Raw genomic sequence first — 15384 nt, 5'->3', positions numbered from 1 at the left:
ACAAAGTTCAAAACGCAGATGCAATCTATCTCTCATATGGTGGACTGCAGCTACTTGAGAGGCTTTGGGATGCAGTATTCTGAATTATCTGGTTTGTGAAGGGTGGAGAAAGGGACGTGATGGGGAATGTATTTGGGTAATCAATGTTGGAAATGATGAAAAAGAGTTAAGCAGAACATTGAGGTTGTGCACAACCTAGTTCAGCCCAAGTGGACAGCTCAGGAGGTTGATTAGCTGGTACCTAATGCACATAGCTGCTGGTGAAAACAACAGGATGGCTTCAGTTTTCCAAATTCAGTTTTGCTAATACTGGAATGAGGGATATTTTAGCACATTCATGATTTGATATTGATAATTGGTACAGGCAGTTGGTAGCAATAGCTTTGGAGTTGAAGCTGATGGTAGAGTTAGAATTAGGTATTAAAGGCGTAAAAGCTGAGTCCATGCTTGCTGCAGCCCATACAGATGGATGAAAGTACCCATTCTCTGAAAGGTGTAACGGTCATGAGTGGAATGAGTTTGGACAGTTCATTCTACTTCTTCGTGGCCATGATTTCACAGCACAAAAATAGTCATAACTGTCACTAACTTGATCACTTCACTCAGAGGCCAAAGGATAGCTACATGGGGAATGGAAATTCTGGATTGGTGCAATAGGACATACTCACCAGGTGTTGAGGTTTGTTGAGTAGTGTAGAGAGAGTTTTACTTTACATCTAACCCTGCCTGGAAGGTATCAAAAACAAAAACAGTTTCAATTTCCCAACACTGACATTGCATAACACGATGAACACAAAAGTAATGGATAGAGGAGGATCAATGGATTTCTCATACATAGATTTCAGAAGGTATTTGATAAGGTTCTGCACAAGATTTGCCAGCTAAAACTGAGGTGCATGGAATTAGAGGCAATCTCATGGCAGAGTTGGAAATTGATTGGAAGGTAGGAGGCAATAGGATGGGATAAAAAGGGCATTCTTGAATTGGCAGAAAATGACAAGTGATGTTCCCAGAAATCGGTGTTTGAGCCACAGCCTTTTACTGAATTGCTGAGAGCCACCAATCCTGATGTATGAGCTCAGATCTGTTCTCCAGGAACTTCCGCTGCTCACCAAGTCAGGGTATGCAGGATCAGAGGGAGGTTCGCCAATTTAAATATTCCTGATGGGTGCCAGCATCACCAGGGGCACATCTGGGTACCTGCAAGAGCATAGGGGAGGAAATAGCGGCAGAAGCCTATTACTTCAAAAGACCCCGGCAGCCCCAGCACCAGAAACCTTGTGGTTGGGACCATAATTGCCGGACATGAGAATAGAAGGGGTTGCATCCAAATTTGTAGCTGGTACTTAGCTGGAAGTGTTTAAATGGAAAATAGATATTTACTTGGGAAGAAAGTATATTAAGAATTGTGACGAAAGGTCAGGGAATTGAGATTAAAAAGATAGAACTTTGTGGCTAACAAGATGGCGAAACAGACTCAATGGGATGAATGGTATACTGTTAACATAAAATTCACCAAATTAAAAAAACAAAACAAAATACATCTTATTAAATGTTGAATTCATAATCTTACTTGGATGTTTGAGAGGGGAGGGGAATGTGCGGTGTGGAAAGATACACAAAAATGAAAGTCGGGCAGCAGCGAAAATTGGAAGGTGGCCCAACCTAGATACTCTCATACAGCTCTGAGTGGCTGTTACTCAAAAGCACTGACCATTGTTTTGGAACACATTGTCCAGCTGTCTCATGTGGGGTGATAAGAAAAAAAGTAAAGAAAAAAAATAAATTAAATCCTAAGGGGATGAATTTCCACAGCGGTTGGCCTGATTGTCCACCGTAACTTTGGTGGAAGATTCATAAAAACCCATGAGAAATGGCGTTTCTCCAGGATTTCCACAAATCTTCTGTCGAAGTTACAGCTGTCGATCGGGTGAATCCCTGTGAAATTCAACCCCTATATTCTACACAGAATGGAAGTTGTCCAAAATGAATATAGTTTTGAGTCTTTAAATCAGGGAGACCTGACTTTGGTTCTTTGCTGATGTACTCTGATTGTTACACAGAAACAATTTCAGGCAAGGTGTTGGATTTCTTAAAAGGCAGCCATCTATATAAAATGACTGGATTCATGGGATATTTAATGAAAGGAATAGCAGCTGACAGCAGGTCCCAGAATTGAACAGTCAGTTATCAAGCTGCAAACTGGAAGTACAAGTGTAGCTATGAGTTCCCACTTGACATTCTGTGCATAAGTATTGCAGGCATTTCCCAGGTGCACACGCAGGTTGTTGAAATGAGACCGCTGGGGTGTTGCGTGATTCTAATCATAATTCTGTTACTTAAAGTGTATAATTTTAAATTTAGCATTCTTATAAAAGATCTAAATATAACTGTTCAAACAAAGAAAGCTCCAAATTTCAAGAAAGTAAATGGAATAAACCTGATCTAGGACATATGATATAAAAAAGACTGATAATGTCAGACTGCAGATTGCAGTTGTAGACCATTCAACACAAAATGTACTTTATTTTGTTCATATGAAATAGGTGTATAATTTTTTTAAAATAAGAAACCCAGCAGGGAATGAGGACTGCTGCTGTTGCTGTGCCTCATACAAATGCAGCCACCTCTGAACGGCAAGGTTGTGCAGGATGCAGCACACCATTATGATGTGGGAGACTCTTTGTGGAGCATATTTTAGGGAGCCCCGACTCCTGTCGAGATACTTGAACTTCTGTTTGAGGAAGCCTATAGTGTGCTAAATTATAATCCTGGTGGTGCAATGGACCTGGTTACACCTGTACTGTTCAGGTGTGTTGGGTTGCGGAGGGATGTCATGAGCTAAATAGGTAGGGAGTATTCATTGATCACCATCCCCCCCCCAACCCACTGGCAACCACCCTGTCACATTCCTGGAAGAGTCGAACATTGGGTGATAGTTGAGTGTCGGAGGATTAAAGCACTGTGACAGCTGCTTTGGAACCATACACAAGCTTGCATTATCCTTTTTCTATGATTGGAGATGAGCTGCACATTAATGGATTGGTAGCCTTTCCTATTTATGAAGGCTGCTGGCTTGAGTTCTGGTGCACTGATGACAACACGTGTACAATCAATCATGCCATGGATGCAAGGGAAGCCAGCCACTGCTGAGTCATTGAGCTCTCTAATGTTGACTGTTGACGTCAATGGAGAAAGTGATGTACTGATTGGCTCTGGCAAAGAGGGCATTAGTGACCTGCTTGATGCAGCTATGCATTGCAGACTGGGATATGCAGGAAATGTCCCTTGTAGCAGCCTGGAATGAGCCAGTGGCAAAGGAGTTAATGGATATGGTGACTCCCGATGGCAAACATGACCACCTGGTCCAGTAGGCAGCAGGTTCTGTTGCAGGAGGCCGCAGAGATCAGCATCTGCTTGCCTGGATAACCGCAGCCTCCTGATGCACTGCTCCTCAGATAGATCCAATTAACGGACTCTTGGCCTATAGAACCTGTGCGCTAGGTATGGCTTCCAATGAGCAACCCCCACCTCACCAGTTGTGATCTAATAGGTTGCTTCGTGAGGTTGGTACTGCTCCTTTTGCTCCACCTCTTGCTCCATCCAAATCAAAGTTTCTATAGTGGTGCATAACAGACCTGATGAAAACCAAATGGGAAGTAGATCTCCTAATTTTAGACCACTGAGTCAGTTTGAAGAGGCCATGCTTGACATCCTGGGGCCTGAGAACTTATAGAGAGTGGTCCAGGGTGAATCTGGAGTCCTCCCTGACACTCAGGGCTAATCCTATCCTTTTCTTGTTATTCTTCCCTCACTCAATTACATACTTGCATTCCAGCACATCATCAGAGGAGGAGCATGAATCTGAAGGCTGGAGGACCAGTTTGTATCCTCCCTCAGCTGCAGAACACGGAGATTCTGGGCCATGACCAAGTGCAGGGAAGTAGAGGGACACTTTAATCCTAAGAGCCTCCCAGCCTTGCTCCTGCCACTTGGAAGCACCTAGAAAGAGCACAGGATTAGGATGCAGAATACACAAAACATACACTATCACAAGTGAGAAGTGTGGGGCCAAAAGACATAAGCCACAAAGACAGCACTTATCAGGAATTAAAATTTCAATGCACTTTACTTCAACTTTGTCCCTATAGTTTTTATCTAGGGGAGTAAATGAAGGGATAATAGTAGATCAAAGAATAGACACCCATGATAGTTGATTAACTGCAGAGACCAATATTTCTGAAGGTGTTTTGGGTCACTGCATTGTGCATGTGTGTAGAGAGATTATTAGTGCATTGGGCAAATGTGGAATTTAGCTGAAGGCCTCATCTATGGCTCTTCCTGTCCGCAACGATTTTTCAGCAAATGGCTTCTGGCTTATTGCCAGTGTTTTGCAGTGCCTTGACTGCAGGTAAGTCACCTCCTGTTTCACCTACTCCATTGTTAGGCCTTTCTGGATGGTTAAATTGTGGAGCATATCCAGGCAACTCAGTCCTATTTGTGCATATATTTATTTACTAGCTTGTCCTGTTTGCATTTTGTGAGCATGATGGTTTAGGAAGGGCTGTTTTTATGCTTGTGCCTCATGGTGGATAAATTCTAATTAGAGCACCAAATTTTTTAGCAGCAGCAAATTGAGATATCTGCAAATTAATGGGAACATTGGTTTAAAATTAAAATGCAGCACCCAAGACTCCATACAGCTATGTGGCCCACAAAGACAAAAAACTGGACACCCCTGTTATATGCCACCTGGGCTGTCCAGGCATTTGAAACAGTGTTTCAGGATGCCATAATGGTTGTTTGGGAATGATTCTGATGGCCTCTTCACTCTGCTATCTGTGTCTGTCTCAATGGTGTCATGAGGGAGGGCTGAAGAGAATGGTCTTTGTTCCCTGGAAGCCAAGCTATCCTCACTCTCTGCCATTTCAATCAAATAGCTCAGGTATATTAGGAGGAGTGACAGTATAGTTTTTGACCCCTGCTTATAACTCTTCACCCTTGCCACTGAATGCATTCCCCTCACTGGCCACTCACTCAATTTGAATCAAACCATGAAAAAATTTGACAACCTGTTTAACTCAGATTATTTTATCTATTAACTCATGCCAATCAGATAAATTTGTGGTTTTAATTGCTGTCAGGTGTCAAAAGCAAAAAGATTAGCAGGCGTTTGCATGAAGGCAATAATACCTAGACATCAATACCCTACCTCACAAGGTGTGAGAGCTGATTTTAAAGGCTTGGCTGTAACATGAATGAACTTCTACAGTATAAGTCACTGTACAGATCGCCCATTTCTTTAGTTCTAATGGGAGATCTGAACTCATGGGTCAACTAGGAGTTGCATTGTGACAGTTTATTAAAGACTATTTCATTCAGAAGTTCTGCTGATTATCAAGCCATGCAAGAGATACATTCTATGAAGGGAATTATAACCCCATTTCTATTTTTTATTGTTTTCTAATATATTCTATGGGACTAATTTTCCGAGTACACACTGTACCTATCGGGAAATCATTGGCAGACTGCCTGCCATTTCCTGATATTTATATTGGGCAGGCGAAGCTTCCCACTGGCAGCAAGTACTTGGAAAATCAGTCCATATATGTCTTGCTTTGTCATCTAGTTCTCAACTCATAAATAAATATGATCATTAGTTTTAGCCTGAACGCATCAGTCTGATGGTGTGTGCTTACTGCATTTCAGAGAAGATATGGTGGGTAATCCATGTAATCTCCAGATGTATCATAAGTAGAAAGTAATTATTTAATCCCATGGCATGCTATCCCACTCACAGCACATATAAGGGTGCAGGTTTCAGTTCATAGGATACTTGGTCTGCCTATGGAAATTGCCTTTTTGCCCTGAGCACAAAAGAAACATATTGGGAGAAATGTAACAACCTCGATGCTGCAAGTCTGAAATAATAGAATGAGGACAGTTATGAGAATGTTGCAAAGATATATGCAACTCTGGGTTGATTTTGAATCAGTTTATGCACAATTGTTGCTGCTATGATTACAAATAAAAATCCAAAATCAAGAGAGTTATAATTCATCCTGGACTATCTATTATTTCTAAAATCACATTTTACACAAATGAATTATTTTTCTAATTATAATTTGGACAGGGATTGGAGAGAGTTTTTTTATGTTGTTTACTTTCCACACCAGTCACCCTTGAGGGATTCCTGACTAAGACTGCTAAATTATGGGCAATTGCATTCTGCAGACTCTTGTCCACTAGAAAGTGGAATGATAGCAGCTGTTAGAAAGAGTCTTTCATTTGATCACTTGGGGCAATATTCAGAACCAGTTTTAGAGGATAAAGGCCTGCAGCTCGAAATACCATCATGTGATTTTTCTTTAAATTTTTTTTATCTAGCTGGTCAAGCTGAGACAGCTAAGTAGGTGAATTGTAATTTTTAAAAAAATGGATGTACATTGGAGCTACAAAAACACAACGAGCACATCATAAGTTAAAAAATGCATATTATTCCAATGCCACCGTATGCAAGATACAAGGAACAAAATGCCCACATTGTTTGTTCCAATATATATCAGATTCATTGCAGAAGTAAATGTTAGATTTGCTTCAGTCTAGGCCACGATACTGATTTTACATCCACGGCAGCAACACCACTATTGTTTCAGCTATACTGGAGAACTGGGCAGTCATATCAAGTGGAAATCAATACCTTTTGTGCTGTGCTCTACAATTTCCTTCTAAGCAATCAAATTAAAGGCTGTTTGTTCGAACATCAGATGAGAGCTGGTATTAGTACAAAATAGTGATCACAATAATTTGTTTATGCATCTATATACCATGAAAGAAGATCAGGTTGATTTTATTCCCTTAATGTTTTGGTTTCTATTTTATGTTTACAAAACAAACTTTTGATGTTCACCAAACTTTTGATGCTTACACCAAACATCTAATTTTACATCCAATACAGCAGTTGACACACAGTAAAGGCTCTGCTTATGCACAGTCAGAATGTTTGCTTTTTTAAAATTAACGGCTACTGATATGGGGTTAAAACTGTTTTGAGCTCGAACACATGGCATCAACACTCTGCAGTCAACCATGGAGCATGTGGTCACCTCAATGGACGCTGCAGCTGGACCCTCCTTGCAGGAGTCTGTGACACTGGTAATAGAATCTCTCAGGGATACACATACTGGGGCCAGCCTTGAATAGGCTGGGAGATTGAATGGATGGAGGCTCTAGGATTTCCTAGTGTCTGGTCGTCAGTACATCAGTAGGAATGCTTAGCCATAGCCCAGTCGCAGCTGCAGTTGGGAATGGAACATATTGCCATCTCTCAGGACGATAGCATATCATGCCGAAGCAATTGAGAGAGCATGTTGTACGAGTAGTAAGAGATCACTTAAGACACTACGGGCTAACACCTGGTTGATAATTATTTTGATGGCTTTTGTGTAAGCCAGAAAAATTCTAAATCATTTTGAAATCGTTGTGTGTTGAATGTTCCTATAGTAATTGATGACCCTGCAATGCTAGTTGACATCTATATCAATGTTGTTCCTTGAGTGGAAGTAGTTTACCGGAGAGTGGAGGAACTACAAGAGATGTCGGATTGTTAATTGGGGGGAGGGGGGCAGGGATTATTCAGCTAAAGCACTGTTCAAGGAGCGGCTGCCAAAGAGCTCTGACTGCAGGCTGCTTTTTGTGACCTCCTGCTTCTTTGCCATCATCTGTGTTGTCTTTGTCATCTGATTGATGGCCTCATCGAATGGCTCCATGTGTTGTCCCCACTGCAGAGCAATGGTTTGCAGCATGCAGCAAACCAGAGTACAGGACACACTCTCTGGGCTGTACTGGAGGACGCCACCAGACTTGTCCAGGCAGCAGAAGTATTGCTTGAGCACTTCAGTGGTCTGCCCAATCACAGCACGCGTTGATCCATCGATCTGGTTGTAGTGCAGTTTGATCGGTGAACACGGGTTTCTTAGAGGAGTCAAGAGCCAAATATGCAGGGGATAGCCTTAGTCCCCAAACTACAAGCCTTACAGGGTCAAGGAATGGAGGATTGAGGCAATGTGAAAGTGTCATGGCATCTGCCAGAAAAGCAGGAACAGATCTGCATGATGAAAATAATGCCCATCTTTTCCCTTTCTTCACAACACAAAGAACCCAAAAAAGTTTGGTAATTACTTTTGCCATGAACACAATGCCTATTTAAGATATCTCCGAGTAAGCCGTGAACACATAACAGTTTGTCATGGCAGCAGAGGTTTCTGAATAATGGTGAGTCCTCTCCTGCTTCCTACCATCCTGCTCTATTGCAGATAAGTCTCACGCAGCAGCTCCCTGAACTCCTGCCAATTGCAGCAACTCTGAGGTGATGTCAGTGAGCTGGACACCGCGATTTCATTGGTCACAGCGAGCGCGGCGGCGCGCACTGCTGCTGTGAGCGCGCGAGCTTTGGTGGTGCGTGGACGCGCACGGTCTGCCAGTCTCCACCTCTCAGTGAAGGGGTGTTCCTCAGAGGAGAAAGACTGGCGGAGGTGAGGTGAGACAAGCGGAGCGGAGCGAAACCAAACCGAGCCAAAATAAGACTCAAGCTTTCTTTCGAATGCAGAGCTTTAGCGGTTCCCAAACAAACGGGAGAGATGGAAGAGTTTTTGCAGCGCACTAAGTCCATTCTGGTAAGAGTATCCTCAGATTCCCAGAGTTTTTACAGTAGAGAGGTGGTTCAGTATAAAGTACCCACCCTATTTGCACTGGTGATCCCGTCGAAGTCTCCAAAGCGTTATTATTGAGGGAGAAAGTAATTTGCTGATAATTGGGTGCGTTACACTGTGGTTTTATGATGTGCCTTTTTATAGTAGAGGCAAAAGTCAATTAAATCCCTCGTGCCTACAATAGTCGGGCACTGCTGGCAGCTGTCAGCGATTGCTGGGCACCTTGTCACTGTATACGCAACCAACACCTCTAATTCCACTGTCATAAACTTTTTTTAATTTGCTGGTAGAAACCTCCAGGCAGAGCATCACGGCAACATGCAAACCTTTTTATTTTTAAGGGTTTTATTGAATTCAGCAAACTTGAGATACTTTCTTGGGGTTTAGCATATTACATGTGCAGACAGTGCCGGTCTTAGAGTTCACTATATTTTGGTAGATTAGTTATTCAGGGTTAAGAAGGTAACTTTTTTTTTCTTTAATATGAGGGGAGGGGGTTGGGAGAGTCGAAGCGGATGAATCAGGAGGCTTGCTGAGGGCAGGGTTTGGACAGTGTGCTGCCTCTTGGGGTGTTGGTGGTGAATAAATCCCCTCTAGCCTGTAAACTTATCGTGATGAGACGATACATCCTACTGCTGCACTCCTATAATATTTGGCAGTAGACGGTGTGGCACACAAGCTATGCACTGAAGTTGGGAAGCATTATGAGTTGTGCAGTCCAGTTCTGCAGGTTTTCCCACAGTCCTTGGACCCCTCATTGGAAAAAAGTGGATACTATCATGCTATATTTATCATTGAAATATAGTTTAAAAAAAAACACATTATTGTTGATACTTATATTTCTTTGTGACTAATGGTTTTTTATTGGGAATGTTTTTTTGTGGGGGGGATAAACCTATTTAAAAATGATGTGTAGGTTGTTTACTGCTGAATATGTTGTGTTGTTAGACTAATTCAATGTGAGAATACAAAGCTGTGATCAATATTAAACCTAATAGTATTATGAATTTTGAACTCAATGTATTCCTCAAATCCCATGTTTTACTGTTTAGAAGATTATTTTAAGTCTTATGAAATATTAGAAATTAATTTTAAAGTAGTGTAGGTCAGAAGTGTCAGTTTTAGGTAGATTATGTTCTCACTAAAGTAAATATTTGTACAGTTAGAGAATAGCCAGAAGTTTGTGTTGGAATATAGTTGTGAATGTGGATTCTTGTAGTTATACAACTCAGTTTCTGTAACCAGACATGCTGTTTATGCATTAAGATTATTTTTAGCTGCTAGTGCTCATGCTAATAACCAAACTGAACTTTTTTTAGGATGTTGACTTCAGTGTTGTACTAGCAGGTTGAAGACTACCAACTTTTATTCAGGATGTACTTTGAACCTCAGCAAGCTGTTGCCTTGCTTGCTTAGTAATAAAAAAAAAGTCAGTAAAAATGACTGTCTCTGTTAATATTTACTTTAAACAATGTTCTGTATGAAATAGGATTGAGCTAATCGGGTCTAAATTCAATATTGTTGCACCCATTGTCCAAGCGTGAAAAAGGCGCAATGATTACCAATTTAGCAGGGCGGAGGCCAGCATCTGATCTGCACGGGCGTTCAGACCACTGCTAAATTGATCGGGCCTTTTTTTTTAGGCAGCCCTGGCAGCCACCTAAAATGAATGCAAACCTTATTTCAATGTTGAAATGAGGCTCCTCCACACATTTCAGACCTGGATGCCTAAACTCCGACTAGTATTTCTGGGTCTTGAGCGGCCTAATCAGCAGTCCTTAAAGGAACTGCTGGAGGCTGCTCAAAAAGAAGCCCAAAAACTTCCTGAAATGGCCTTTGTGTGAAGTTGGCGGGAGAAGGAGTGCTCCTCCTGGCTCCACAAAACAACTCCGGGCCACTGCCGGCCCGCCCTTGTCCTCATTCCCAGACTTACCCATGGGCCTCGGTGCTGGCCAAAATTGGTTGGGCCACGACAGATGAACTACATCGGGATGGCTGATTGGCACTCATAACTTGCCCGATTTATGGTGATGAAACCCAAGGACAAATTTAGGATGGACCTCGAGCCTCTTCATTCTGGTGCACCATTGCTGCGCATCACCAGAATCGCGCTTAGTTTCAGGCGCTAACGAATTTAGGCTCCATTGTGCCTATAAAACCCCAGGTGGTGTCTGTTATGTTTTTGGAGTTTTTCCACTTACTTTTACTTTAAGCATCATCGATCACTCCCATAGGCGAGCCTTTGATCTCTATATGCTAGAAAGTGCGATCACTTCCTCAGATATCTAAGTAAATTTGTAGAATGCCCAGGGATTGAATAGAGAATCAGTTTTGCTTTGTTTTGCCTTACTGGTTTTATTATGTATCCTCTTTTGATCTCTCCTGGCTTCACAAGGTGGCAGAATAACACCCCTGTAGACCATGATGTAGGCTTTAATTGCCAAATTTATTAAACAGTAAAACAGTAAGTGAACAGTAGCAATGTCACAACATAGATTTCTATAGTACTTAATAAACATAAATCTTCTCGAGTAAGTAGAAAATAATAGATTTATGTAGTTGAGTACATACTGAACTTTTTTTTTATTCATTCATGAGATGTGGACATCGCTGGCAAGGCCAGCATTTATTACCCATCCCTAATTGCCCTTCAGAAGGTGGTGGTGAGCCGCCGCCTTGAACTGCTGCAGTCCGTGTGGTGAAGGTTCTCCCACAGTGCTGTTAGGTAAGGAGTTCCAGGATTTTGACCCATCGAGGATGAAGGAACAGTGATATATTTCCAAGTCAGATAATGTTTGTATTTGAATTAAATAGCTTGACCTCATCTTCAGATACCTGGCTGTAGGTATTGTATCAAGAATAAACTACGGCATATTTTTCAGTGCATAAAGCTGGTTTTGAACCCCTTATTTACTGTGACGAATATCACGCATCTTATACAGAATAGTTCATTTTTTCACTGTCATTATACCAATAAAAACAGCTGTAATAAAATAATTTCAGTTATATTCAACGAATAAAAGACTGATTATACTTGCAACCAAATTATATCTGTGTCCTTCTCCTACCCTCTCGCACAACTGGAGTGTTTGGGAATGATGGTTGACTCTCCTACAATAGAAAGAGTAATATTGTTCCCCAATGGATTAACAGGTAATATACTGCTTAATTTAATATTGAGACATAGAGATTACTAAGATTTTAGGCTGAACCAGACAGTTCGCAACCTTGGTGTCCTATTTGACCCTGAGGTGATTTTCCAACAACATATCTGCTCCATCACCAAGGCCGCCTACTTCCACCCCCGTAACATTGACCATCTCTGCTGAAACCCTCATCCGTGCCTTTTCTTATCTCTAGACTCAACTATTCCAATGTCCTCCTGGCTGGCCTCCCATCTTCCACCCTCCATAAACTTGAGCTCATACAAAACTCTGCTGCTCGTGTACTAACTCAGACCAAGTCCCGTTCTCCCACCTGCCCTGTGCTCCCTGACGTACATTGGCTCCCAGTCCAGGAATGCCTTGATTTTAAAAGTCTCATCCTTGTTTTCAAATCCCTCCATCGCCTCGCTATCTCTGTAACCTCCTCCAGCCCTACAACCCTTCAAGATCTCTGCGCTCCTCCAATTCTTGCCTTTTGCGCATCCCCGAATTTAATCGCTCCACCATTGGTGGCCGTGCCTTCATCTGCCTAGGCCCTAAGCTCTGGCATTCCCTCCCTCAACCTCTCTACCCCTCTCTCTCCTTTTAAAATGCTGTTTAATAAGCTCCTGTGAAGCGCCTTGGGATGTTTTACAATGTTAAAGGCGCTATATAAATACAAGTTGTTGTTAATTCCATGCCTGTGCTGAGTTGGATAATCTCAGCCTGTGTGGCAGAAGAGAAATTACAGTTGCCCATGGCATCCCTGGGTTGGGAGAGAAAATATCAGCCAGATTCTCTGCTCTTTATTGCTATCCAGTGACCACCCCCCCAACCATTGTAAAAAAAAATGCACGTGTGTGGTGGCTGAGGACAGAATCGGGCTCCTAATCCTGCCCTTGATGCCCTCATAGTAATATAGTCTGCAGATTCACTGTCTGGACTCATGTAAAGAGTGGCCATTTGGTTAAAGTACGGAGGCTGGCTGGCACCCGTGAACCAGCACCTTCAGGAGAGAAGAAAAATTACGGAGGCAAAAAACAAGATAAAAGTAATGTGAAGTGATAAAACCTGTACATTTGCCCAAACTTGGAATAATTCCAAAGACAGATGATTGTGGACTGGGGATATCTTATTCCAGACCCTCTGTGATAATTAATGGACATGGAGAAATAAACTGAATATTGCTTTTTAATACTTTGTATGTAAGTGTCTCTTTTATTAAAAATCTTTTCAAATTATAATTTACTGTGGGTTATAACATTCTGTTTACAAACTTGGAGTATTTTTGCAATTTTGTTTAGCCATTTTGTCATCATGATTCTATCCCAGTGGAAATAAGATTTTATTTTCACAAGACAGTGAGACAGATATATCTGGCATTCTCTCTTTTTAAGATACTGAAATTGCAATTTTTTTTTGTGTAACCCTTAAAGGGGAACATTTCTGCAGGGCGAAAGTCTGCACAACATTCATAGAAATTTACCAGTTTAGAATAATTACAAATTGAAAATGCACAATAGATCAGTTAGCATATGAAAGAGAAAACTTGGTTAATACTTGGGTGAGACCTTTCATTACAATAGTTTATGCATCTTCAGATGTTGACTGACCCGTGCATTTCAAGCAATTTGTTTTTATATTTCAGATTTTCAACATTTGTGATTTTTCTTTTTATCTTTAGGATGGTCATTTGTTGAAGGACTCCTTTTATAGAATTTGGCGGAGGTTTCTGGGAAAGTAGATGCTCCCTGCCAATATCAAACAAGAGTGTCCTCAGAGATCATGGTTGCTAAATAATTGATATGTTTGGAGGGTGACCAGGAGGACATGTTTCCTTACTTTACTTCTATAGTAGTCCCTGACAATGTCAGCTAACTAACAGCAAAACTCAAATGGATATTGCTTTTAAAAGAGAATGCAGCTGCTCGTCTGAGACTGGTTTCTGTACTGCTGCCATGTTAAACTGACAGATCACAGTTACATTGCTGTCTGCATCTCACTGTACATTTCACTTTTCCCTGTCAGGAGAGAGCTCTGCACATGAGTGTTTGCATACATGTGTAGAGGTCCACTTCCAGGCGGTTAGCTTTTAATGTTATCAGAAAAAGGCAGGAGCATTAGTTATCTACATAAAAAGATTTTATAATAGTTTTAATGAATTATCAGTTGCTCCAACGCACTGCATGGACATTTTATAATCTTTATTTTTCTGGAGTTGTATTATACCCAATGTAGAATCCAATTGGTGTGAGACTACTTCTTGTTTGAGTAAACTCAGGATTTAGGTTGCCAATCTTACTCCTGATTTTGATTGCTACTTTTGCATTGAAGCACTCCTGAAACAGCTTTTCATCAGCACAAATATAGTAGATTTGTGACACCAAGTGAACTTAATGCTTGCAAATGTTCTTGCCTGAAATCACTGCCCCATTTGAGCCCCCATCCCTCAACCCCCATTTCCGAGTGTGTGTCTTTCCATCAAGCTACCGGGTACGGTAACATAGTGGTTATGTTACTGGACTAGTAATCCAGAGGCCTGGACTAATAATCTGGAGTCATGTGTTCAAATCCCACCACGGCAGCTGGGGAATTTAAATTCAATTAATTAAATAATCTGGGGGAAAAAAAAACTAGTATCAGAACTAATATCCAACATGTTGTGTGGCACTACCACCATGCTAAATGGGATAGATTCAGAACAGATCTAGCGGCTCAAAACTGGACTTCCATGAGGCGCTGTGGGCCATCAGCAGCAGCAGATTTGTATTCCAGCACAATCTGTAACCTCATGGCCAGGCATATTCCTCACTCTACCATTACCAACAAACCAGGGGATCAACCCTGGCTCAATGAGGAGTGTAGAAGAGCATGCCAGGAGCAGCACCAGGCGTACCTAAAATGAGGTGCTAACCTGGTGAAGCTACAACACAGGACTACAACGGAGCAGATCAAAGCTCTGCAGTCCTGCCACGTCCAGTCGTAAATGGTGGTGGACAGTGAAACAACTAACGGGAGGAGGAGGAGGCTTTGCAAGCATCCTCATCCTCAATGATGGCGGAGTCCAGCACGTGAGTGCAAAAGACAAGGCAGAAGCATTTGCAAGCATCTTCAGCCAGAAGTGCCGAGTAGATGATTCATCTCTGCCTCCTCCCGATATCTCCACCATCACAGAAGGCAGTCTTCAGCCAATTCGATTCACTCCACGTGATATCAAGAAACGGCTGAGTGCACTGGATACAACAAAGACTATGGGCCCCGACAACATCCAGGCTGTAGTGCTGAAGACTTGTGCTAAAGAACTAGCCGCGTCTCTAGCCAAGCTGTTCCAGTCCAGCTACAACACTGGCATCTACCCGACAATGTGGAAAATTGCCCAGTATGTCCTGATCACAAAAAGCAGGACAAATCCAATCCGGCCAATTGCCGCCCCATCAATCTACTCTCAATCATCAGCAAAGTGATGGAAGGTGTCGTCGACAGTGCTATCAAGCGGCACTTACTCACCAATAACCTGCTGACCGATGCTC

General features: G+C 42.0%; 1 protein-coding gene across 3 annotated transcripts in view; it reads left to right on the top strand.

Moving 5' to 3' along the window:
* Positions 1-8507: 8507 nt before the first annotated feature.
* LOC137321010 (exopolyphosphatase PRUNE1-like) overlaps positions 8508-15384 on the top strand; it is a 186541-nt gene continuing 179664 nt past the window's right edge. For all 3 annotated transcript variants that reach the window (XM_067983105.1, XM_067983106.1, XM_067983107.1), the window contains exon 1: positions 8508-8675. In XM_067983105.1, the coding sequence (XP_067839206.1) occupies positions 8640-8675 (36 nt within the window). In that variant the 5' untranslated portion in view covers positions 8508-8639. The remainder of the gene's footprint in view (positions 8676-15384) is intronic.

Source organism: Heptranchias perlo, chromosome 4, assembly GCF_035084215.1.
Source record: "Heptranchias perlo isolate sHepPer1 chromosome 4, sHepPer1.hap1, whole genome shotgun sequence".
Taxonomy (NCBI): domain Eukaryota; kingdom Metazoa; phylum Chordata; class Chondrichthyes; order Hexanchiformes; family Hexanchidae; genus Heptranchias; species Heptranchias perlo.
This window is presented reverse-complemented; position numbering and strand designations above follow the sequence as displayed.